At 50.1% G+C, this 24853-nt stretch overlaps 2 protein-coding genes across 3 annotated transcripts; both read right to left on the bottom strand.

The window, feature by feature from the left end:
* Window positions 1–67: 67 nt before the first annotated feature.
* Window positions 68–8283, bottom strand: fam50a (family with sequence similarity 50 member A). Its single transcript, XM_088623755.1, has 13 exons — window positions 8034–8283; window positions 6742–6826; window positions 5885–5984; window positions 5436–5563; window positions 5045–5121; window positions 4252–4318; window positions 3574–3635; window positions 2903–2979; window positions 2443–2497; window positions 2290–2338; window positions 1598–1668; window positions 782–892; window positions 68–221 (listed from the first exon to the last, which is right to left on the bottom strand). The coding sequence occupies exons 1-13, from the start codon at window positions 8142–8144 to the stop codon at window positions 213–215; spliced, it is 1002 nt and encodes a 333-aa protein (XP_088479881.1). The 5' UTR covers window positions 8145–8283; the 3' UTR covers window positions 68–212.
* A 98-nt stretch (window positions 8284–8381) lies between these two features.
* Window positions 8382–23186, bottom strand: LOC148674023 (5-aminolevulinate synthase, erythroid-specific, mitochondrial-like). Of its 2 annotated transcripts, XM_088623739.1 has the most exons (12): window positions 22946–23186; window positions 22657–22710; window positions 19222–19413; window positions 18525–18668; window positions 17635–17748; window positions 16738–16960; window positions 16017–16201; window positions 14995–15174; window positions 14067–14231; window positions 12057–12325; window positions 11381–11540; window positions 8382–10688 (listed from the first exon to the last, which is right to left on the bottom strand). In XM_088623739.1, exons 3-12 carry the CDS (start codon window positions 19388–19390, stop codon window positions 10525–10527), a joined length of 1773 nt encoding a protein of 590 aa, XP_088479865.1. In that variant the 5' UTR covers window positions 19391–19413; window positions 22657–22710; window positions 22946–23186; the 3' UTR covers window positions 8382–10524. The 2 variants fall into 2 exon arrangements, with proteins under 2 accessions (XP_088479865.1, XP_088479864.1); XM_088623738.1 differs by lacking the exon at window positions 22657–22710 and having other exon boundaries at window positions 22946–23185.
* Between the last annotated feature and the right edge of the window lie 1667 nt (window positions 23187–24853).

Genomic DNA, 24853 nt, shown 5'->3' with positions numbered 1-24853 from the left:
TTAAAGAGCCTTTTATTTTCTTAATTGATATAAGTGACCATCTTTAAAAACAGTTTCACACTGGAGGTTAGAGAGCACCAAGGCTTTTTATTATTCATATTTACAAGGGCTGAAACAGAAACAGAAGTATCACCAGGCTGAAAGTAAAATTAAAACTATATACAAAATCATAAAAGTGCACCCGCGAGTGATGGCACCGACACAGGATTCCTTTACCGGATCTGAAAAACAAGAGGGAGGAAGAAAACCTTTACAACCCAGCAATCTTTACTTCTCCACGGACACAGAGGAGAAGTTCTATTCCTCCCCCACAAGAGGAAGGAGCCGCAGCCCATCGCCACAGCGCCCCGGCCCGACTCGGCGCCGCTGCGGGGTCACGTGCGAACCCCCCTAGACAGACACCGCTGTGGGGCTCTGCTGCTCAGCTTCAGGCCACAGAGGGGAAAGGGGGATACAAGAGAACAAGAAGGGGTTCTTTCCAGAGAAAATTCCAGAGCGGACACCTCTTGATCCTCGCGCAGCAGCTGTGGAGCTGGGCCTGGGGCCTGCCCGCGGTACGGCGGGAGCTGGCGGATCAGCGCAAGGCAGTAACGCCAGCGGACAGCGACGGGCGGTGCCGGCCTCACGCTGGAAATCCGCGCAACCCGCACACGACTCACGACTGCTGTGCAGGGTGGCTCCGATTCGGAAACGGCGCTATGCTTTGCTATCTTGGGCCTCCTCCCGGGAGGACCGGGCAGGGGGGACCCCTGAGGACAGAGCGAGGGGGTGCGGCACTCACCGTGTACTTGTCCCACTTCTTCTCGGGGTCGTAGGGCTCCCAGCGGCTGGCGGGGAAGATGTGCTTGTTCTTCTCGTACCAGCTCCTCAGCACCACCTTGCCAGCGTGAGACTGAGGGGGGACACAAGGGGGGAGACGGCGCCATGAGCACGTAGCCCCCCCTGAGAACCAGGACCGGGACTTCCGGGGACACGTGCACTCGTGTGGAAAGGGAGGTGCAACAAAAAAACTCTGAGTGGGGAAAGGGGGGAGCAGTTCTGAAGATGAGAGTCTGGTCATGCCGTCTAGCAAAGCAGCAGTTCTGCTCGTTTCCATACAGCTTCTGCGCGTGACTCCCAACGACGCGATTGAGGGGAATATCAGTCTCTATCCTCACAAGACCTTGTAAGCTGGGCGTTGTTCCCGAAGGATGGCAGGAACTTGGGAATCAGCTTTGACAAAGAGCCGTCCATGCCTGAACTCTTCCGAACTGCTCCCACTTTTGTGCACTCGGAAGTGCTGACCTTTCCCCATCACCTTGATCAGGACTCGATGCTCCCACGTCTTTGCCTCTTCCCACTCAAATCCCAGTTAAACACCCCTGAAAAACGATGTCTTGAAGAGTGCAGAAGCAAATGATATTTACTCAAGGCCACGCAGACACACAGATGACAGGAATAAAGGGACCACAGCCAAGACACACACATCCCAAGCACAGGCAGTAAGGCCAGTGTGCAGAACAGCCACATGTCGATTTTAAATCATGTGGCTTCTGAAAGCCATCGTTACACTGCAACACAGGGTTACTGATGCCAGAGTCAAATGCTGGAAACACACCTCATCTTTCTCAACAGTGGCATCGCTCAGCAACCGGACGTCTTCATGCACATCGAAGTTAAACAGGGGACCTGCAGACAAACACGGCAGCAGATTACAGTCTGTTCAGAGCAGAGGGATCGGCAGCTGTCTTGAGACAGATCTGGACAATCCTCTCGTTTCCCAGCTCCTGCAGCTCTTGGGAAGGCATTTCGGTTTTTCTTCCTTTCTTGAAAGACATGGGTTTAGCAACCCGGAAGGGATGGACTGCTATCTTTCTATTCACCTGATTCTATCAAACCTGGAGACTAGCTCAGAAGGAAAACAGACGTGTTATGGAGAAATGGGGGTTAAGTTCATTCCTCCTCACACTAGCACATGGGGGTCTGGTTTCTTCGGGTTTTGTGACCTCTTTCTTTTCCCATGGAGATTGATACAGCAGTCTCATGAAAGACCTTGGATTTAAGCATGGCCAGCAATACTGTTGAAAATAAGCCACTCTGCTCATATCAGAAATAATTCCAAGCACACTATACAGTAATTAGATATTTTCTGACCAACATTAGCAGGTGGGAGGGTTAGTCCATCAAATGTGTTAGCAGAATAAATTCCTAATTTAGGTCATGTAGACTGAAGAGATGGAGACAAACCCGTCCCTGTGGTCTAAGGCTGTACTTTGTGAGGTTACCACAAGAGAAGACAACAACACTCACCGCTTTTGCCTCTAGCTTTTGTCACAATGAAATCGTAAAAGCTGTGGTGCTGAAATGAAACAGAACAATTGGTTTTTTTCCAGTTACAAGGTGACAAAGAGGCAAGGTGACCCCAGTCGGCTCAGCGCAGGGTGTGGGGGTGGGGAAACTCACGTGTGGGATGATCAGGTCTTCCTTGATGTACATGAGCTGCTCCACACCAGCAGACCTGCAACAGGGAGCATGTTCACAGTGGAGCTCTTGCTGTTTCGAAGACTGGAGAAGGCCTCTCCAGACAGACAGCTGCTCTCATGTTAACTAGCCTACAGCAGGTCAAATCCTACAGGAGCCTCCAGGCCACTGTGAATCATATCCATCTTTGCTACATCATTACGATACATTTATTCATCCCCAAGGGGGAAATACAGCTCATACAGTTAAGAACCTTAAAAACACCCAGACATGACAGTTATTTTAGAAAAGGGACATAACCCAGTACATATCTGGCCATTTGCCTCTCCTCTTAGTGATGTCCACCTAAGGAACTGCAGGCTTGTGGCACAGAAAGCCTCTCACAGCTGATGCTCAGTGACACCCCGAGCTTCTCCCTCCTGGTCCCCTCCCACTACTGTACCTGAGCTCGCTGAAGTCCTTCCTCAGGATCTCCAGGGCCTTCTGCAGGAACTGCTGGATGGTGTTGCCCTTCTTCATCTGCACAGCACACACAAGGATCAGCTCTGCCAGCCAGCACACACTTTCATCAAGGCAACGCCTTTACTTGCCGCCCCAGGCCCAAGCAACAGCTACAGAATTTACCCAGCAATACGCTTCTATTCACCTCACATGCAGCCACAGCACCCCACCGCAAGTGCACTGCAGTAAAAGACTACTTGTCCACCAGAACATCAAAAAATGACAGGAGGCATTCAGGACCATCATGTTCAGGTGCTTCACTTCCTAGATTGTATTTTATAGCAAAACCCCGTTGTTGATTCAGTGCAAAACAGAGCTAAATACAACATTTGTTGAAAAAGTAATTATACACAGGAACTTAGAAGATTTAAAATTAAGTTGAATGTTTCAGAGGTTTAAAAAACAACAGAAATAGACATGAAACGCAAACCCCCAAGACATGAGCAGTCATTCCAAGTCAGAGGGAGTATTGCACAGGCAGCGACACAACGGAACAGCACGTCACACTGTCGCAGTCATACAGATGGGTGCCCTTCGCAGTCACCGTGCATCACAGCAGTCTACTTTCAGTCACAGCTCCCAGCCACTCCTGAGCGGTCTAACGGTCCTCACCTTCACAGTCCTGCGGTGTCCTGAGCCATCCCAGTAGCTGAACGTGATCTCGATCTCCTCGCCTGCAACACAAGCCACACACCCACGCTCAGCGACACACCTTTCTTCCAGTGCCCTTGTAACCGTGAGGGGGCGAACCTCACTTCACATCTGTGCAGCAGGCCCACTGCTCAGCCCCCGACTCATCGGGCCTCTCCTCGCCGCCCAAAAGCACGACTTTCTACTCATGCACAGCGTCGCTGCTGTTCTGACGGCCGCCCCTACCCACCTGCCCGTTTCCTGACACAAGCGCGCCTGCAACTTAAAACAATCTGACAGTAAGATCAAAAACTAACTACCTAGTGTAGTTTTGTGTGTGTGTGTGTGTGTGTGTGTGTGTGTGTGTGTGTGTGCGTGCTTTTAAACGGACGCCATGCTGCCAGGCGCTGCTGTCTGCTGATTTTGGCCATACTGACCCACACAGAGAAGGCCGCGAATGCATCACTGTTTCTGCTGCAAATGCTTAGCACATTCTGGGAGCGACCCTTAAGAAGGTTCAACTCCCTAAGGGTTCTTCCCGCAGTGTTTTCCCTGGGTTTACCGCGCCGCGCCACGTTTTGCCGTGGCTGTGCTTTCACGGTCGCCGGCGACCGAAAGCCGCGCCCGCCGGGACCTCGGGCGACTGCGGAGCTCACTCACTCTTGATCTTCTCCTGCTTGCGCTCCCACTCCTGCCGCAGCTCCTCCCGCAGACGGTTCTCCTCCTCCTGCGCACGGGAGGAGAATGAAACACGGCACCGTCAGGCCTCTGGGGGGCGCTGCTGAGCGCCCCACGGTGGTCCCACCTGCGCCACAGAGCGGGCCCCCTCCCTCTCCTGCTCCCTTCAATGCAGCTGCTATTTCCTCCCACACACGGGTTCAAACGACTTTCTCCCAATACATTTAGGTCTGCCAATTTTTCTGGGTTCTGCTTCTACACCATTCGGAAGAGACGATGGTGCCTTTCCTCCCGTTATTGATCCCTGCAATCGCACCGAGGAGGGAACGAGGAAATGCACAAACCCCCCCCCTTCCCGCCACTCGTCTTTTAAAACCTCACGGGCAGCACAGCCCCCCTACCTGTAGGGCGCCGCCTGCAGGAGAGGCGCACCCCTCACCAACAGCACCGCATGCTTGCAAGTGCCTGGGAGGTCAAGGGTCACCAAGAGCCTGAGAGGCCGGAGCAACTACTAACCCCCCACTACTGACTTCAAACACGCAGGTGTCCCCACATGAGACACGTAACACATACTGCTGCTCACCTCGTCCCTCCTGTTCTCATACAAAAACATCATCACTTTTCACTCTACTTTAGCAAAAAAAAAAAGGCCGCAGACCCTTGACTCTCAACTGCCACTCTCCTCAGTGGTGCACTTTCTCAGCAGCGCGCTTGGCTGAGGGCCAAGCTCACACTGGCCACTCTGGCCCACAGGAAGCGACCTGCTGCGCCTCACCTCTCGGTCTCTGTCCGGTAAGAAGCTGGTGTCCACGTCCGGGTTCTTCCCCAGTTTCTTCTTCTTAACCGGGATTTCTGTAAAAATCACATCAGTGTCACCCGCTGAGGCTGCAGTGTACATCATAACCGGCACCCCTACCCAACAACAGTGGAGAGAGACACACACACACACCAAGTGGGAACTGAGATCACGAGGTGCATCTTTACGCGAAGGGTTGTGGAAGTATGGAACAAGCTGCCCAACTATGCTGCTGAAGATCTTTGGATCCATCTTTTCTAAGCACGCTAACATCCTGCGCAAGTATGCCCTTGCATTCACAGCTGTGCAACACGCTGGCAAAGAGGACTGAAGTTTGTTTGGCTCTGCTGTGTCTAGTGTGAACTCTCACCTTCCTCCTCCTCCTCTTCCTCGTTCTCCGCATCTTCATCCTCCTCTTCCTCAGGGTTAAAGGACAAGCTGGCGATCTTCCTCTTCTGCTCCTCCTTCCTCTTCTTCTCTTTCTGCTTCTCCAGTTTCCTGCAGGGTCAGGGGCAGAGACTGAGAGAAGGGTGGCAAGAGGGCAGACCGCCTCTTCCCCTCCAGCACCGCACTACAGTGAGGTTGTATACTCAAGCAGAAAAACACACGCTTTCACACACTCCCTTCGTACAAAGAACTGGGGAGGTAAACTATTCTCCTGCCTCATACAGCTATAACTAGATACTTTATCTACATTTAGCTGGTTGTGTCTGAGCAAATGTAGACATTCTGTACTGTCAGGCTCATTCTTAAAAACAGTTTAACATATTCGGTCCTGCTCCTTTAGGTCAGCTGGTAGCTGGTCAGTCAGAGACTCACAGCTGCAGCTCCTTGGACTGCTCCTTCTTGGCCAGCTGCTTCTCCCTCTCCTTCACCAGAGCCTCCTGCTTGGCCTTCATGTCATTGAGGGTCACCAGACCTGCCCAGGACACCGGAAGAAGCACAGTTATACAAGCGCCACCTTTTCGCTGCTTAGCTGTAGACATTAGCATCCAAGCAATCATCCATGACAAAACAGAGAGAGATCGCAACACTGCTGCTTTCTGTGGTTGTGTGTTCATTGAAAACATCAATGCACAACAATATAAGGGATAATAGTGGTGCAGTGGTGACATGACCTGCTCTCTAAGTCAGTGGCGCAGTCATACTTGGCCTCAGCACTTAACACCTAGAACAGCATCAGGCCTGAATACAGAAAACACCAACACACACAGCAAGGCAGCACAAACATCAAACCCAGCCTTCCAGGAAAACTGGAAGTACACACTGGCCAGGCCCTGTTCATAAATAGCAGCACTCTTTCTTCTCTCAGCTACAAGACTGACACAAAGTCTCTCAACCTGAGCACAAGGACCCAAGACACTCACTGAGGTAGTCATAGGGAACAGACAGAAAAGAAAAAGTTAAACAACAAAACATTGGTTTCATTATCAAACTGCTTTACACCACAATGCAGTGCCTGTATCAGCAAGTGCACATTTTAGGTTTCACTAGATTCATGTTACAGAGGGGGTGTTGAAACCACGGGGGTGCAGACTGACTGCAGGCTGCAAGGGAGACTGAAGAACTCTGAAACCTCAGGACTGCTGTCAAGAGCAACTACTGAGCCTCAACTCCTGAGGAACTGAAACCTGTGGTATCAGAACTCCCTCTGTTCCTTTCCGCACTGTACCTACCCACGGTGCTTGACTTCAGCTCTGCCTCCACGGCGTCATAATGCGCAGAGAACTTCTTGTCGATGTTGGACTTCACCATGTTCTCCTAGAAGACAAGCAGGCTGGCCGTCAGCACAGGTTAGCAAAACTCTTGACACCAGCTTCATGATGCACCAAGGACCCTGTCGCCACTGAGCAACCTTCACAGGACACCCCTTCTGATAAACACAGCTCTTGAAGCTCACAGCACAGGTGTAGACCACTGATACTACCTGGAGGGCAGCCATGTCTTCTGGTTTCATTACATCCTGAACTCTAAACAACCTTATTTCAATAACTGAACTGAGAGTTACCTGAATTCAGAGTTAGTACATGCTACCTATAACACCTGACTACAGCCCGCTAAAACCCTGAAAAATACCACTATTAAAGTTAAGGTTAATTAAAAGCTAATTGTAATTTTTGTTTAAAGGCATGTCATGTAAGTTCAAGGCATATTCGGATAAGTAACTGCTAAAATAAACATCTGTATTCAAACAATTCCACAACAGATGAATGAACTCAAAAGTTACTGCCCTTGCTTAAAAATAAACAAATGGCTCTCGAGGGACTTGGAGGGACTCTTTCATTGTACAAATTCAGCCCCAACATCCACCCGCCCTGACTGATTGATAAAGGACAATCACCTTTCTTAAAACAGTTGTAACAGAGCAGAGATTGCATGACTTCGCGCGAGTTTGTACTTATTGTGAGATGTGTATCGTGAAATAAAGTTTATTTCGATCAAACAAAACCTTAAATACGTCAAAATAAATAAGGTTAACGGTGTAATTGACCATTAAGCGTTGAACAGAAACAAGAAGATAACGGCGCTTCCGGGGACTGAGTGTCACTGTACCAGACAGCCCACGATCAGTAGTACATCAACCGTTACTGCTTCTGTCCGGCAGATTATTATGAACCTGCGGTTCCACATTAATTTTCAGGGACCCCGTGACATCTCCTGTCTGTATCACTGTGTGTCGATGCACCCGTGCTAAACTGCACTATAAAGGGACTGACAGGCCAGTATCGTATGACCAAATATAGCGAGTCGGCTCCTGGTTCCATACACTGGGGACCCTGTCCGGAGGACGGGGAACTTTTTCTCAGGGGACACAATTGTTCGCCTTCGCAATGGATCCGAGCCTCTCACCGAAGCTCGGTAACTCCACACCTTCTAAGCATTTGATAAAACCCGGGGTGTGGACTTGCTCTGCGTGCGGTGTTTTCTCGCGTACGGTACCACGCAGAACCGCGGTTCCATCACGCACCTCGGCAATTTTCTGTTTGAGCTGCTCCAGCTGTTCCCTTTCCTTCTCTCGCCTTTTCATCAGCTGCATGGCTCTCCCGGCCTCGCTGGCGGCTCCCTTGTACTGCGCCATGTCTCCTCTTCTTACAAAAACAAAAGACCCTCTCAACAAAACAGTAACAATAAATCCCAAATACGCGGCGGTATCTCCGGGCCCGACACGAAAGCGAGCGCAGGAACGGTCGCACGAAATAAACGTCACTGCGCGACGCCCGCTGGGGGCGGAAGTTGTGCGGAAGGATGTTACGTAACCGCTCGTATGAGGAACGTGTCTGCCTGGGTGTCTTATATAAAAAGACAAAACGCAACATTGTTTAGGAGTGGGTTTTTGATTTTATTGGGTTTACCAAGACATTGTACACAGTTCCTACAATGATGAAAGCAAAAGATTATGGTATGATCTAATCAATCATTGCCTCTGAACACTTTGTCCAAGACGGTGACATGTGACATGAAAGTTTGGTCCTTCAGCTGTTCACCTCGGATTTTCACCAGATTTGGTGGTTATTTGTTGTCTTTTAGGGTTATTTATTATTATTACATTACGATTTCCATATTCCGAATTCCCCATTTTTACTGCGTCTGACATACAACGAAATCAACAGTTGGCGAGCGATACAATAATCGGATTAGATATCGGAAACGATGTATTGCTTTTGACGAGGACTTCTCGATCACGGTGTCGCGTCGCAGGGGCGCAGGCGCGAAGTAGAACCACCGCATGAGATGAAGAAACACGCAGCATGGAGCGCACACAAGCACGGGCGGATCCTGTTGGTTTCAGCGACGTCTCGGTAGACGTGTCCAGGCTGTAGCTTCGCAGAGGAGGTCAGGTCTCCTTAGTCACACAAGCATGGAGTCATCCTCCACGTGAAGAGGAGAACTGTCCCTCCCTCCCCACAGCAAATATAAGCCATCAAGTATGCAAACCCCGAGGACAGCAGAGCGATAATTTTCTGGCGCTACAGGCTCGGAAGCAGGGCTCCCTGTGCTGAAATGAACAGTGAGCTCTTGAGACTTATAAAGCTATAATGATTATACTGAAGTGTTATATATATATGTATGTTAGTAAGACATCTGTATCCATCAAGAATTAGGTTAAGAGAACTCCGGATTTAGTAAGATGCCAAAGCACTGAGCTCTCAGAAGAGCCCACTTGGAAAATATTACAGGCTGTCGTTGTAGCTCCGACAACACGCATTTGTACAATTCCTGTGGTCAGACTCAATTCCTGGATACCAAGGATGCCTTCTGTTTTGAATTCCTAAATTCTAAGTGATCTCAGGGAAATGGGGTGAACAACTGTTTTTTTCTCCAGGAGTTAAGGTGGAATGTCACTGTTGAACCTGAAGAATTGCGGTTGAAGCTGTGTCCCGATTTTGTGTCATTTAGAAACAAAAGGCAGTTACTTTGCTTTGCATACTGTTCTACCACAAATGCTTCAGGTTCTAGTTTCTGACAATGGATGGGCAACAGCAAGAATCAATCACAGGAGAGAAGAGCAGTTTGATACCTGGAGTGTCTGTGAACTTGTGGCCACAGTGTCTTGCGATCAGAGCCTCAGTAGCTGAAGTCTTCTGCCGACACTCTGGCCTTTTGGAAACAGGCTGACTGACCACCGGAACTACTTCTGTGCAGAACAGTTTACTGCCGTGTAGCTGTCTGACACTAGAAAGTGCTCAACGCGCAGGTATCGCCATGCCGAGAGAACACAGTGTGCCAATCTGAAGATCTATCCAGGTAGCACCATGCGTTCTTCAGCCAGCAGTATAATTCTTCACCCATGCCTTATGCTTTGAAATGCCCAGAGGTTAACAGAAAGCCACATGGAAGAGAACTGTGGGATTTGTCTGTGGTAAACCGAGTGGGAGTCCATGAAGGAACAGCAACACAACCTCATCCTGTTCCACAGGGGAGCCTCCACAGTCGGGGATGGGGTCGGGGGGGGGAAGAAAAGCCAAGATTTAGAATAAGAGAAGATCATTTTAAATATCACGCCTCACACCTGTTTATAGGCCATATCTGCTTGTCATTCTGTAGAAGTGATGGGTTTTGGTTTTACTTTGTGAAATAAAAGGCCACATCAGTAGAGTAGTTGTCATGTAAACAGAGAAACCTACATGACGAAGAAGAAGACCCTCACCGCGGATATAGTTATAGTTGAGTTTTTCAAGTCATGTGACATGGGAAGCTGAAAACCCAGTTGCCATCTTATTACATCACGTGCTTTTGTCTGCACTTTTTCAAGGGGGGCGATGGTGTCCGTTTATTTTGTAATTTTATCTAATTTCTCGTAGTACCTGTCATTTTGGTTTGCCCCTGTAGCACGTTACGAGTTTCTGCCTACAATCACTTTCAGAAATAGCCCAAACTTCGCAGATATGGCCTATGGACATGGAAGAGAGGGGCGATACATGTTGAATCTTTTTGAGTAACGTGTATGAATCTTCAGTTCAGGCGCACACGGTGATGTACTGGGGCTCCATGTTCCCGAAGTAGGACTTCTCCCACTCGCTCATCAGGTCGAAGTGCAGGGGGCGGTGACAGAAGTTGCAGGATGCCGCCAGAGGCTGACTCAGAGGCAGCCCCACCTCCACCCACGCCTCCACGAGTTTCTCTGCAAGCACAAGAGAGCACCAGTCAGCACACAGACATACAGGCCGTGCCCGACATCGCCGCTCCCATCAGAAACACAGGGCTGTCTCTTCATCTCCCAGCACAATACACCGACACAGAGCAGAGTTTCATCGGCCAGTTGAAGCACAGGTGGACAGGCCGTTCCTTGCTGGCCAAGCAGCCTACAAAAACAGAATGGATTGCCAACAGCAGTCTTAGCCTGAAGACCCCTAGCACAGTGCTTCCCAAGTGCCTTCCAAGCTCACAGCACACGTCTAGCATCCCAAACTGTTAGTGGCACAGCAAATGATTTTAAAATAATCCCGACTGATATCGCAAGAAACAACATTTCCTTCAAACCGAAAAAGAAACATAACTCCGTTTCAGTTCTGGAAAGAGCTGCGGAAAGGTTATGTTCCACGCTTTTTACTGAAGGCCAGTGTGTTTTGAATCTGTGGCACACCTGTGACCATTCCACTGTGACCATTCCACAGCACACAGCTTAGGAAGCCTGAATCCAGGGTTCCTCACTTTAATTCACTTTTTCCACAGTCACTAGCGGAAACAGCTGTACCCGCCTCAGTGTTGCCTGTGACAGGCGCCCGCTGTGCTGGGGCCGCCACCTCTTTCCGGGGTGAGCTGGGGTGACGGTGTGGAACACAGAAAGGAGAGGGGAACCCCGCGCCCACTCACCCACAAAGTAGTCCATCATGTCCGGGTCGTGGTGGGGGGAGGGGGCGAGGCGCAGCAGCTCCTCTCCGCGCGGGACGGTGGGGTAGTTGATGGCCTGGACGTAGATGTGTTTCTCCAGCAGGACGTCACACACCTTGGAGTTCTTCTCCGCGTTTCCCACCTGATGCACACGTCACCGTTGACACACGCTTTCCTTCTCAACGACCCCTCTGCCCCCCCAGCCAAGCTCCTCTAGTGATTCTATGGGCCAAGGGCTCCGCTCCGGCATGGGATCAGTGCGGAGTGGTCTAGCCATCTGATAGCCCGACGACACTCCTAATCTGAGTGCCTCACCCCGCGTGACGGGCCAGACCAAGCTACAGCCAGATCAGACAGTACTGTGTTTGTGTGGGCTCTGTTTTGTGCTTGGTGTTGTGATGCATACATGTCTGCATGTAAAGCTCTGCTCCTCTCTACGTGGCCAGGGTATGTATTACTGTAGGTCCTATTCCTAGCCCAGGACAGTACTGGCAGCAGGCAATTCAGACAGTACTGTGTTTGTGCGTGCTCTGTTTTGTGCTTGGTGCTGTGAACCATGCATACTGTACATATACTGCATCTGCATGTAAAGCTCTGCTCCTCTCTACATTCCTGGCCTGGGACAGTACCCGCAGTGCCCCGTGCTGACGGACCCTACCCGGATGGGGATGATGTGGCTGGGGCAGTTGATGACGGGCAGCCCGGCGTCCATGAGCAGCTGCCTCATGTGCTTGACGTTCCTCTGGTGGGCCCTGCGCAGGGCCTGGCCCTCGGGGCCCTTCAGCACCCGCACCGACTCCAGGGCCCCGGCCAGCACCATGGGCGGCAGGGAGGTGGTGAAGATGAAGCCCGCCGCGTAGGAGCGCACGGTGTCCACCAGGGCGGCGGTACTGGCAATGTACCCCCCCACGCAGCCGAACGCCTTTCCTGCACAGAGACAGACAGGGCACTGGTCAGCTACAGAAGATACGGGCCAGCCTTAATTGACATTCCACCTTCGTTAATCATTAATCCCCGTCTTCTGCTACAATTACAATCATCCTTGTTTCATATATCCCCTTTCATGCCATGTCATGTTCAGGGCTTTTATAATAAAAGATGACAAAGGCAAAAGCAATAGGAAGGTGTTCGCTGGTAAACTAAAAACAGAATTCAAAAGCCAGTGCAGAAAAGAAGTTTTAAGATCGGATTTGAAACTGCCAGATTTGAGAGATATTTCCACGGACAAAAAAAGCAGTCTTACAGGGTCTGGAGCCTTGTTATGTAGTAAAAGGAAGTAACAGATGGCTGAAGTTTGGGACAACAGATTTTGCCCTGATATGTGTTCGTGTTCTGCAGTTCCTGTCTGTAGGGCACAGACAAGCTCTTGCAGGTGACATCTGTGCTTGGTGGAGAAACATTGTTCTGAAAGCAACTGCCCACAAGGGGGCAGTGTAGTTTGAGTGTTACTATTACAGTACTAAAGTCTTTAAAACTGCCACTACTTTAAAAAGAAAAACAAGTAACTCACTAGTAACTGCTGGCTTAATGATAACAACTGAATTATCTACATAGTACTTTAGCTACTATTTAGCTACTATTAATGTTATTACTGAGACCGTACTGTAGTATTTTAACTACCCCTACTAATTACTGATATTATTGCCACAGGTTTTCTATTAATATGACATCTACTTTAATTTACTCCTTTAAATTCTTTTCTACTAACAGTACGACGAGAACTAAGGCTGCTGCTTTAATCATATATATTGTGTTTAGTTCTTTTAGATTTTGCTCTGTAACCTCCTCTCCCTGCTGATAATAAACACGAGACTCCAGGATCCCCAGCTGGGACCGTTATCTGTGCCGACAGCGGGCACTGCTGGGACAGGGAGGGTGGGGCAGGAGAGGGCGCCCTGCTGACACAGCCTAACCCTGATAAAGCCCCCACAGCCAGCAGATAAGCCGGTGGAAAAGGCAAGTGCCCTGCCAGGCTCAGTAGCAGCAGCTCAGCCTGCCCCCTGCTGGTGAGCTTTCTTAAGGCAGGCCCCAGGAGCTAATTGTTTTGCCATTAGAAGCGCTGAGCCGAAAGGCCTCAGCTGAAGAAGAAAGAGGAGACAGGACGGTCTGTAGTCCTTCAGCTGAAGTGTGAGGCATGACTGCACATAGTGTGATTTTAGTCCAGTGACTCAGACTCATAATTTCTCTAACAGTGCTGAGTTTAATGCAATCATCCCCCTGCAAGCTAATAGGTTTTCCGTTGGCGAAATGAGCTGCTGAGGTGCGCAAATCGATCTGAGTGCATGCACCTTCAATACCAGTCACTACACGGCTTTCACACTGCAGTCAAAGCGTGTTCCCTCTGCCTGAAACACTCCTGACAAGCAAGCAGCCCCTGTCAGTTTTAAAGACTAACTGTCCACTGGACACAGGCACTTTATCAAAATGCTACCGGGGTATCACAGCTGAAAAACGGACCATCTGCAGCCTGACTCCGATGCTTTAGAGCAGGTGTTTTAAAAAGGTAGAAAAGGAAGGGTATGTGTTTACAAATGTACTTTAGTGGGAAGGATGGTGAAGATGCCTAGGGTTTAAATATGAGGACTTAAGGATCTGTTGGCCTTAAAGAAAAGAGCTGCAGAGTCTTGTATAATGTGGTCACGGCCAGAGAGTTCGCCCCAGTCCCTACCCAGAGTCCCGGAGACGATGTCGATCTTGTGCATGACGGAGTCTCTCTCGCCCACGCCGGCGCCCCGCGCCCCGTACAGCCCCACCGCGTGGACCTCGTCCACAAAGGTCAGGGCGCCATAGCGGTGAGCCACGTCGCACATCTCCTCCAGGGGGCAGATCGCTCCTGAACACAACCGGCAATCAGGCGCATTGATCATCTTCTGCTCAGAAACCACACACATTACAGATCCTACCTTTCCAGAAAAGCCCAATAACGTAATAATAATGTATCTTCTTCACAGTGCTGTTTATAGTTCATTAGCTGAAGGTGCTGGATATGATTTCCTACAGAAACTGAAAGCTGACACTGACACTCCACTCAAAGCGCTTTACAGGTAATGGGGATCCCCTCCACCACCACAGTGTGCAGCCCCACCTGGATGATGCGCCAGTTCTCTCCCCACACACCAGCTCTCAGTGGGGAGGAGAGCAGAGTGATGGAGCCAGTTCAGAGAGGGGGTTATTAGGAGGCCATGATTGGTGAAGGCCAGGGGGAAATTAGGCCAGGATGCTGGGGTAACACTCCTACTCTTTTAGAGAAATGGCCTGGGATTTTTAATGACCACAGAGAGTCAGGACCTTAGTTTTATGTCTCTCTGATGACTCAGGGTCTCCAGTTGCTGGACGACACATCACTCATACAGCTCAACTGGGGAAAACTGGGACTTAAATGGGAGAGGTGGGGCGCAGTACAGCATTCCCGCTTTAATTCGTTCACAGACACTGCAGCCCCTCCATAAAAATCCTGATCCGTTTTCAGCTTCCTGTGGTGACTGATTCCACCCAACGAGAAAAGACGGCTCCTTTGTCTGGGGTGTCTCGGGGCCCCCAACACTGCACAATGACTGCAAGCGAACGGGAAAGAGAGCCCCCTCCCTGCCGCTCACCGTCCATGGAGTGCACGGTCTCGAAGGCCACGATCTTCGGGGTGGCGGGGTCTGCGCGGCCCAGCAGCTCCTCCAGGTGCCGCGGGTCGTTGTGGCGGAAGATGTGCCGGGGGGCGCCACTGTTGCGGATGCCCTGGATCATGGAGGCGTGGTTCCCGGCGTCCGAGTAGATCTCGCAGCCTGGGGGGGCGACAAGAACGCGTCACGGGTTCGAGTTCGCCAGGGCTGCGTGCTGGCGGGGAGCCCCAGCACACGCGTGCCGCGATCCCACCCTTCCTGCCTGACGTCTGAGAGAGAGGGAGCCGCTGGCATCTTCCACAGGCGCTCGAAGACACATCGAGCCTCACGAGCCGAAGCGGCATTTCAGAATTTCACACAGGGGCCACTCTTTTCTTTACTGATTTGTGGGGAAATAGAAGGAATCAAAAAACCATGTTTAGGCAGAATCCTTCAAAAAGTGCCTGGAAGAGATTAGCTGCCAAAGATCCCCTCTTTTTTTGTAACACTTTCATGCTGTTGTATTGTTATTAAACTGTGGTATTGACATGCTGAGCCACTGCAGGACTTCATTAGTATTTACTATTACTATTTCTATTTAAACAATGGAATATTCAATATTGACACGGATTTGTGCCGGAACACAACGGCTGGACTGTCATGCGAGGAAAGATGAATCCCTAAGAGCAGAAGTGTCAGCTCCATTCCTGAAAGGCCGGCCATCGCCTGGTTTTGTTCCCACCTGAGCTGTCAATGAAACAACCGACCTCATTATTTTCTTCCTTAGACACACACAGGATGTCGAAGGTCTTGTACAGTTGATAACCCAACACATTCCCTTCATTACACGTAAAGCTGCCAATGAAACGCATTAGAGCCGAGCTCAGAACCTAAAGCTGCCGTTAAGTAAATGGTTTGAGCAGCTGGGTGTGACCGGCTGTGACCTCAGGTGGAGAGGAAGCCAGATGGCACAGCACCCCCAGGCTTCCAGGACGTGACCTGGGCGCCCCTGCCTGCCAGCCTACCCGGGAGCATCTTGGCCAGGGTGAAGAGGGTGGAGTCGTTGGCCACGAAGCAGGAGGAGAAGACCAGGGCCCCGTCCTTGTGGTGCAGCTCGGCTAGCTCTCGCTCCAGGTCCACGTGGAACTTGCTGGTGCCCGAGATGTTGCGGGTGCCCCCCGCGCCCGCTCCGTACTGGTCCAGAGTGTCCCTGCGGAGAGGAGCACGGAGTCACGCACAGCTGACGCAGGACTGGGAGCGCTGAGGAGAAGTGTGTTTCAGCTGGAGAACAAGAGGTGGCTTTTCCTATAAAGGGTGGTGGGAAACAGGCTACTCTGCCTGGTTGATGAAGTGCTTACATCAGTGAGCTACTATCCATCCAGCAATTTTCTGTCAGCATCTTCCAATTCAGGGTCGTGGGGCAGAAAGAGTCTTTCCTGGCAAGCAAAGTATTGATGCCCAGTCCATCACAGCCAGGACAGACGCAGACATGCACACTCTCACACCTAGTGCCACATTTCTCAGTTAGCCATTACTAACATGCAGATGCACTGGGTAGACGTCCCCCTTGATATCTGCACAGTGTGGAGTGGTTCTGCCCAGGCCCGTGGCAGGAGGTCCAGGTGCTGCCCACAGCCTGGACAGCGCCTACCCCTGCCCCAGAACCCTAGCGCCGAGGTCACTGGAGTGCACAGCTCACAGCTAGACACAGCGATGGCCCCGTCCAGAGGGGGCGCCGGCGCTCACCGGATGGCCTGCAGCACGCGGGGGTGGCGGCTCATGCCCAGGTAGTCGTTGCTGCACCACACGGACACCTGCTTGGCAGCGGTGGAGGGGTGGGAGTAGTCCTCAGCGAAGGGGAAGACATCGGCTCGCCGGTTCACCGTCTTGAAGACACGGTAGGTGTGGTCACTCTTCTTCTCTACGATCTTGGATTCGAAGAAGCTGTCGTACTCAAAGCAAGGCCCCTCTGCACAAATCAAAGTCAAGAGGGATGAGTGGCCCATTATCTAACCCTTCCAGAGAGATCCATCATCTCTGTCCACCTCTCCATCTATCCCTCTGTCCACTCCTCCATCATCTCTCTGTCCATCCCTATATCAAACTCTCTGCCCACCCCTCCGTCATCCGTTTGTCCATCCCTCCATCATCTCTCTGTCCATCTGTCCATCAATCTGTCTGTCCATCCCTCCATCATCTCTCTGTCCATCTGTCCATCTGTCCATCATCTCTCCGTCCATCTGTCCATCATCTCTCCGTCCATCTGTCCATCAATCTCTCCGTCCACCCCTCTATTAATCCCTCCTTCCATCAATCTGTCCATCTCTGCACTCCTCCATCCATCACCCACCCCCCTGGTTCTCCCTCCCTGTCTGTGTTGTAGTGCTTCACTACAGATGCCTCATATTTTCCTGTTCAACAGTGATCCGACACGCGGCTGATTTATAAATTGTTCATTTCGTGAAATGTATGGTTGTGGATGTGAGGCGAGGTGCTGCTGTGTCCAGGTGCAGAATTATTCCCACTGAATCCCATGGAATCGGTGGTTGCCTGCTGTGGTTTCCTTCTGCTGCTGCACCGGCAGATTGCCTTGTGGAGTGTGGAGCTGTGGTCTCTGCTGGTGCCAGGACAGGCTCTGACTACCTGTTATCATGTTCTCCTTGATGAGGTGGGAGACAGGGGCAGCGGACCCAGCAGCGAAGCCCTGCATCTTCTTCAGAGTCGACTGCAGCCCCTTCAGAACCGAGCCCATGGCACCTGACAGGTGAGACCACACAGGGACAACGCACATCAGTCACCTGCAGACTGAGGCTCAGCCAGACAGACACACCCAACACGACAGGCAGAGACAGGGGGGGTGTGTTTGGGAGAGGGGGAGTGGGTGTTTTAGAACAAGAACTGCTAATTCAGACACTGCATTTTGTCATTGTTTTGCTACATTACAACAGAAAGAGAACTGCCAATATACTGTACTTTGATTTGATTTGTGTCAGAAATCCAGTGCTTCAATCATGCTGCATGGGAGACTTTTTGAGATTAAATTACAAAACGAACAAATTAACAAAGCCGATACAGAGAATGCTCTTCACTTGAGTGGCATAACCTCTATTTTGAAAAGGGCTGTAGAAGTTCAGTGACAACAGATCTAGCAAAAATGTTAGTTTATATTTTTGTATATATTATTATCTTCCACTGAGCCAGAGTCAACAGGCAGCAGTGTGGAGCCATGGGCAGGAGTCTAGGCTTGGGACTGGAATGTTCTCAGTTCAGATCCCGGGGGAGACATACAGTAGCTCCTGAACCACTGAGCAAACATCTTTCCCAAATCGCTCCAGTAAAATACCCAGCTGTATAAATGGGTGCAAATGCCAGTTACTTAGATTAAAGCATCAGGCAAATAAAATAGCCTTGTAATAGTTATGGAGTTTGAGTTGCAATTGAATGCGGAGGTAGAAAACATGAATCAAATATTTGAAAGATCAAAACACGAGGCTTCCTGTACCCAGGCTCCTCCCTGACCCCCCGCCCTTTACCTTTGTCCGCGGCCTGGATGTCCTCCTGCAGCTCCGGGCTGGCCTTGACCACCCCGATCTGGGAGGACACGAAGGGACAGCTGGAGGCCATGGACACCGCCGCCTGGGCAGCAGCCTGAGCCAGAGAGCGCTGGGGAGGAGAGCCTGCGGACAGAGCCAGCCAGTCAGTCCCACTGCGCGCTCCCGGAGCGATGGGCTTCTGCTCCCAGTCCGAGGGGCTGTCCTCCTCTCCGGAGCCCCACGGACCACGCTAGCACCGAGGGGGGCACATGGCAGGACAGGAGAGTGCACCCCCCCTTTGTCTTTCTGAAGACTAGAAGACTGGGGGTCTCCAGGGGACCCAGGGCTGAGCACAATCTCCCCCACTGATCATACAGTAGTGTGTAGTTTACTGATCTGAGGATCTCATCCAGCTGTTTCTTGAAATAAGCAAGGGTATTGGCTGGGTAGGTTGTTCCCCCCTCCCACCACCCTTTGTGTAAATAAGCATCTCATTTTTTTGGGTTTAAATTGACTTCCAACCATTTCTACTCATACGCACTGCTTCCCGACACAGTTCAAGCCTGCAGATGTCCTACAGTCTGGAGTAAATTAGGGCAAGTTGCCACTCTGTGTGCATTCCAAGGCCTCTGAAATTCAGACGGGGGCAGGCAGGAGGGGCAGCTCTGCTGGGGCTGACCTGGGGGGTCGCTCTTACCTCCTGGGGCAGTCTCTCTGGCCCTCTGCTGCCGGGCAGCAGTGGAGGCCACTCCGCGGACGAAGACGGGGCAGTGGTCAGCCAGGTTGAAGAGGGAGGTCCCGGCCTTGCACAGGACGTGCCTGGGCACCGTGGTCAGGAAGGGGCAGTGATGCAAGAAAGCAGCCATGACTGACTGGAGCTGTGTTCACACTGCAGGGGACACAGGGCAGACATGTTGGAGACATCTATCATGACAAACACTGGGAACTGACCCTAAAGAGCTTCGCACCCCAAATCAACCACTGCACCCCGTGGATGCTGTCTTCCTTAGCGCACCCCTATTTCATATGAACATCTGGTGCTTGCCAGTTCGGACATCGTGCTCCCGAACCTATGGAATAATATTCCCCAGAGTCCCCGGAGCCAGGTCTGCATTATCCTTCTTTCAGCGAAGAATTAAGATGACTTTGAGCAATCAGGCCTGAAATGAGGGCTCGGCACAGGCTTTTCTTTGTTTGCAGCGGTCTGTGTCCGTGCAAAGCTTCCAGGCAGGGCTGTAGAAACTGGTGGGAGAAGAGTAAATCATGGGAAATCGGGAAAACCTGGAAGCCTGCTATGGTCAGTCTGCTGGTGGGATAGGCTCCCACTGTGATTTAAGTAAAGCACCTTTTAAAGTAGCAACTGAAATTATACATCAGTCAAGGGCGACTCAGTGAAGGTGACCTCGCAGTCTAATGTGAAGTTATCCATTGCTTCAGGGGAGCTCAGGTGCTGTTCGAGTCAGAGCAGTCAGTCTCTCACTGCTCTACCTTCAGACGCCCTGAACCCGTTCCCCGCTCCGTTCTGCGCTCACTGCCTACCGGGCTAATTCCTGGGTTGCTGGCGTAAGCAGATTAGGGGTCAGAAGGAAATACTTAGTGAAGCTCTGAATGTGACGTTTTCGTCGAGTCTGTGAAGAATCGTCCGGTCTGCAGAAGGACCCACGGGCCCCGAGAGAATTAACATTACTCCTGTTCTTAGGAAGGTTTAAGGGATTTTCCAGAGGAATTTCTGTGCGGGTTTGTGTAACCATTGCTTTACCAGGAAGACTCCCCGGGCTGTGATCTTATTGTGAAGAAGCAATTTGAATGATAAAAGAGCGAATCGTTAGGTTGGACTTTCCGCGTATTCCCAGCATTTGCGCGCATTGTTTGGTGCGTGTCCGCTGTCCTGAACTGACCCTCAGGTCAACCGTATCGCCCAGCGGTACAGTTTCGGTGGAATTAGGCTTGGAAACAGCCTATCCCCGAGCGGACGGCTGTGGAGCAGAGCTGACAGGGCGCAGGGCCGGTGTGGCCGGTCAGTGAAACAGGCGCTTGAACGAGCGTAGTTTACTGTGCGCTCCGGGAATCTCGAGTTGAACCCAAAGCCACACTGTTAAAAAAAAGTGGGTCAACACTCAGAGCTCCTGAAACCACGAGTTTCCCAGGAGGGAAATGCCTGAGCTGGGGCAGGAGGAAAGAACATTTTTATTATGCTCAGCTAGGCTCTTCTGAACCACTCACCGTGAATACGGGAAAAAAAACGAAAATCAATCCCTCTTGTCATTTTGTACATGTCCAAAAAAACAAGCAGGGAGCAGTACTCTGTCTTTACTTTGAAACTTCTCATTTCCCAATCAGAATAAAATTTTAGCCGATTAGCTAAAACACAGCTAACACTTTTAAGGTATCTGTCGATTTGTTATTAACGGGTACAGATTGATAGACCGCGTAGACGTAAAAACTAGTCACATAAAATTAAAACCAAATAAAAGCATATGAGGCGTGGGTAACAAGATTATAATTTCTATTGCTCCTCACAGAGACGCGACAAATAAAGCTACCCAGCACCAGGCGTGGGTGTACCTGGCTGGGTGTGGGGGTTAAGAGCTGGGGTTTGGGGGCCGGAGATAAACGCGCACTCGCTTATCGTGCCCGCCCAGGCGCGCGGTGCTGAAGAGTTCTCCGAACCGCGCACGTCACGGGTACGCGAGAGCTCCGCGCATCAACAAGCAGGATCGGCGCGTCAGCTGGGTTCTGGTGAACGAGCTCCTCCTGGTACAGTTACTGTACAGCTGTTTCTGGCACCACCGCTACGAACATCACAGAAGTGCCGATGATGGCCCCTACTGTCTATATGACAGACTTTCTTGGTGCTGCACTATTGCAATCAGGTGTTTCCTTAAACTTTGTTCATCCACTTGTTTTCTCAAAAGACCACGTTGTGTATACGTAAACAAAAAAAATAACAAACCTCTGCAGAGAAGTATATTAGTCATTTATAATATCGGACAGTTATTATACTAAATATTAATATTTATATTAAATATTAAAATTATAAAGCTTGGCTTTTCGGAACCCAGAACGTAACGGCGCCACCGAGAAACAGATCACGAGTCTATCGGGAAACAAGGGCAGCTCAGATAAAAACCGGCCCCGGCGCCGTCCGGGAGTAAGACCGTACGAACAGCTCCGTTCGACCCGTCCAGCCCGTTTGGTATTGTGGGGGTAGTTGTGTCTTGAAAGAAGCCGGGGTATCGCACTTGTTCCACACTCCCACCACCCTTTGTGTAAAGAAGTGCCTCCTGTTCTCACTTTGAAACGCACTAACATAATTCGAGGACGAGGGAATATTTAATACAAATACCGGCGTGTGGTAACTGTCGCTGTACAATTCACGATTAATTTAAACGTTCAGTTGTTTTATACGAAATCAGTCAAAGGGGTCTGCGATTCCTTCAAGAGCACTTAAGGTGTTTGCAGTTTGTCTCCACACCTGTACAAACTGGAGTCAATCCGTCATCCAGACGCTTTGATGTTATAATCAGTGTCTGTACGAGACCCTCGGATCAAACAAGCTCGACAGACCGAACGGCCTTCTGTCTTGTGTGCGCTTTTGGTCGACATTCATCGAAATACGCCACCCACTGCCCTGTATATACAGCAGCTCCTGTGTCCCGTTAGGTGCTATCAGAAAAGAACAGTCACATACAGTGTACATTCACCGCCTTTAAGCAGTCCACACTGTCAGGATGTCAGTGTGAAGGAACCCAGTCTCTTCAGTCTTGAACAGCGCAGACTGCGAGGGATAGCGGTACAATATGCCGGACAAAAGGCTGGATGTTCCTGTGAGACCTGGACTTCAGTTCACACCAGAGAGCGCCGATCGCGTCTCTCACCACCCCCTGATGAGCTCAGAGTACTTGCAAGGTAGCTCACAGCTTAAAACATTCATCGCATTCTTCCGAAATCTAGACAACTAGACTTTACTTAAGTCTTCAATCATCTTTTGAGAAACAAAGCTGAAGAGCGAGAGAACATTTCACTATCGATAACACTACAGCAAAGATCAACCGCCACCAATAATCAACACGGTGAACAGCAGGAGTCACAAATAACCAAAAGAAGGAGGCGGATAGGTAACGAATTCGACCTTTTCAGCGTCTGTGAAGTTTGTGCCAGACCGGCGCTGTCCTCGGTTCGGCGTCTGGAAAGAAAACCTGTACTTCTTACAGGTGCAAGATCTCTCTCTCTCTCTCTGCTTAACCATGTTTTCTACAGGTTTTTCAACAGGTTTAATGAAAATCAGTAAAGCACAAGAAAAAAAACAACAACACTTATTTATCAAAAAATTAAAAGGTTAAGAATGAAATGATTCAAGTGAGCTCCGATGCGTCGCCGAAGGAGTGGCTTCAGAGAGAAAGTAAATCGCCAAGACTCACCTGTTGACCTGCACTGAGGACGAACGTTAAAACAGCACTTCAGCCACTCGCTGTGCGGGGCTATAGCACCGACGGGGGGGGTCTGGGTGCACGCGCTGCTCGTGATTGGCTCAGGGAGCCCGACTTTATCACCCCCGAGCCTGGAGGGCTGGAGCGCGCGCCCCGATAACACCGACACCGCCGACGCCCTCCGCGCCACAGACTCCGAACTCCTGCCCCGCCGCAGTGCCACTCCGGCACGCCAATGCGACAGGAGCCCACGGCCACAACAGCCGTGATGCTGTTGCACGTGTTTTTATTTTTTTCCCCCAAAGTGTGCAATATGAGGGAGCCCTCTGCGCCTTGTGTGAGCACGTATTCCGCGCGTCACTTCATGCATCTTGGGCAAAGCAGAGCCATATAACATTCATATACATTAGATCGTGCGGTGTGCATCTCCTTCCAACCTCCAACCACCCAGCATTAGGGAAAATGGGATCAAATGTTTAAGAAATACTAAAAGTAAGACTTCTCTATGCGTATGTTGGGGAATCCGTTACGTATAAAATAAAAACGAAACTTTGAAGGTGTAAATACATTCTTAAACAGCTCGTGTAAGAAACAGCAAGTCATCTTCCCATTTTCCCACATATATTTCAACAACAACAATAATAGCAGTTGCAGTAGTTTTCTATTGCGATTAACATGTCTAACCCCTGCGGTAGCCGAGACGGGCTCCCCCTGCTGGTCCCAATACTCAATTGTTCACCGCCGAAAGTAGCCGCACGAACTTGGGACAAACCATTATTTGATAAAAACATGAATGCAGAAATAATATTGGTATTATGCACGTCAGACATATTTTAATTCTCTCATTAAAATTTTAAGATTTTAGCTAGCAAAACCACATTAGACACGTATCAAACGTTACATGTCCTCAATTCTTATCACTTCAGTTAATAGTGAATCAGACTATAGGTACAGTGCCTTGCGAAAGTATTCGGCCCCCTTGAACTTTTCAACCTTTTGCCACATTTCAGGCTTCAAACATAAAGATATAAATTTTTTATTTTATGTGAAGAATCACCAACAAGTGGGACACAATTGTGAAGTGGAACGAAATCTATTGGATTTTTGAAACTTTTTTAACTAATAAAAAAATGAAAAGTGGGGCGTGCAAAATTATTCGGCCCCCTTGCGTTAATACTTTGTAGAGCCACCTTTTGCTGCGATTACAGCTGCAAGTCGCTTGGGGTATGTCTCTATCAGTTTTGCACATCGAGAGACTGAAATTCTTGCCCATTCTTCCTTGCAAAACAGCTCGAGCTCAGTGAGGTTGGATGGAGAGCGTTTGTGAACAGCAGTTTTCAGCTCTTTCCACAGATTCTCGATTGGATTCAGGTCTGGACTTTGACTTGGCCATTCAAACACCTGGATACGTTTATTTGTGAACCATTCCTTTGTAGATTTTGCTGTATGTTTGGGATCATTGTCTTGTTGGAAGATAAATCTCCGTCCCAGTTTCAGGTCTTTTGCAGACTCCAACAGGTTTTCATCCAGAATGGTCCTGTATTTGGCTGCATCCATCTTCCCCTCAATTTTAACCATCTTCCCTGTCCCTGCTGAAGAAAAGCAGGCCCAAACCATGATGCTGCCACCACCATGTTTGACAGTGGGGATGGTGTGTTGAGGGTGATGAGCTGTGTTGCTTTTATGCCAAACATATCGTTTTGCATTGTGGCCAAAAAGTTCGATTTTGGTTTCATCTGACCAGAGCACCTTCTTCCACATGTTTGGGGTGTCTCCCAGGTGGCTTGTGGCAAACTTTAGACGAGACTTTTTATGGATATCTTTGAGAAATGGCTTTCTTCTTGCCACTCTTCCATAAAGGCCAGATTTGTGCAGTGTAAGACTGATTGTTGTCCTATG

This window comes from Lepisosteus platostomus, chromosome 3, assembly GCF_059453375.1.
Source record: "Lepisosteus platostomus isolate fLepPlt1 chromosome 3, fLepPlt1.hap1, whole genome shotgun sequence".
Classification (NCBI taxonomy): domain Eukaryota; kingdom Metazoa; phylum Chordata; class Actinopteri; order Semionotiformes; family Lepisosteidae; genus Lepisosteus; species Lepisosteus platostomus.
This window is presented reverse-complemented; position numbering and strand designations above follow the sequence as displayed.

Coding starts and splice junctions, on each gene's coding strand:
- fam50a (XM_088623755.1), bottom strand. CDS start 8,144: ATGGCGCAGTACAAGGGAGCCGCCAGCGAGGCCGGGAGAGCCATGCAG. Junction 5,122..5,435: donor GGAAGAGGAGGAGGAGGAAG/GTGAGAGTTCAC, acceptor TGATTTTTACAG/AAATCCCGGTTAAGAAGAAG. Junction 2,980..3,573: donor GACACCGCAGGACTGTGAAG/GTGAGGACCGTT, acceptor TGTGCTGTGCAG/ATGAAGAAGGGCAACACCAT.
- LOC148674023 (XM_088623739.1), bottom strand. CDS start 19,390: ATGGCTGCTTTCTTGCATCACTGCCCCTTCCTGACCACGGTGCCCAGG. Junction 16,961..17,634: donor CAAGGAGAACATGATAACAG/GTAGTCAGAGCC, acceptor TGATTTGTGCAG/AGGGGCCTTGCTTTGAGTAC. Junction 16,202..16,737: donor CGCGTGCTGCAGGCCATCCG/GTGAGCGCCGGC, acceptor TCCTCTCCGCAG/GGACACTCTGGACCAGTACG.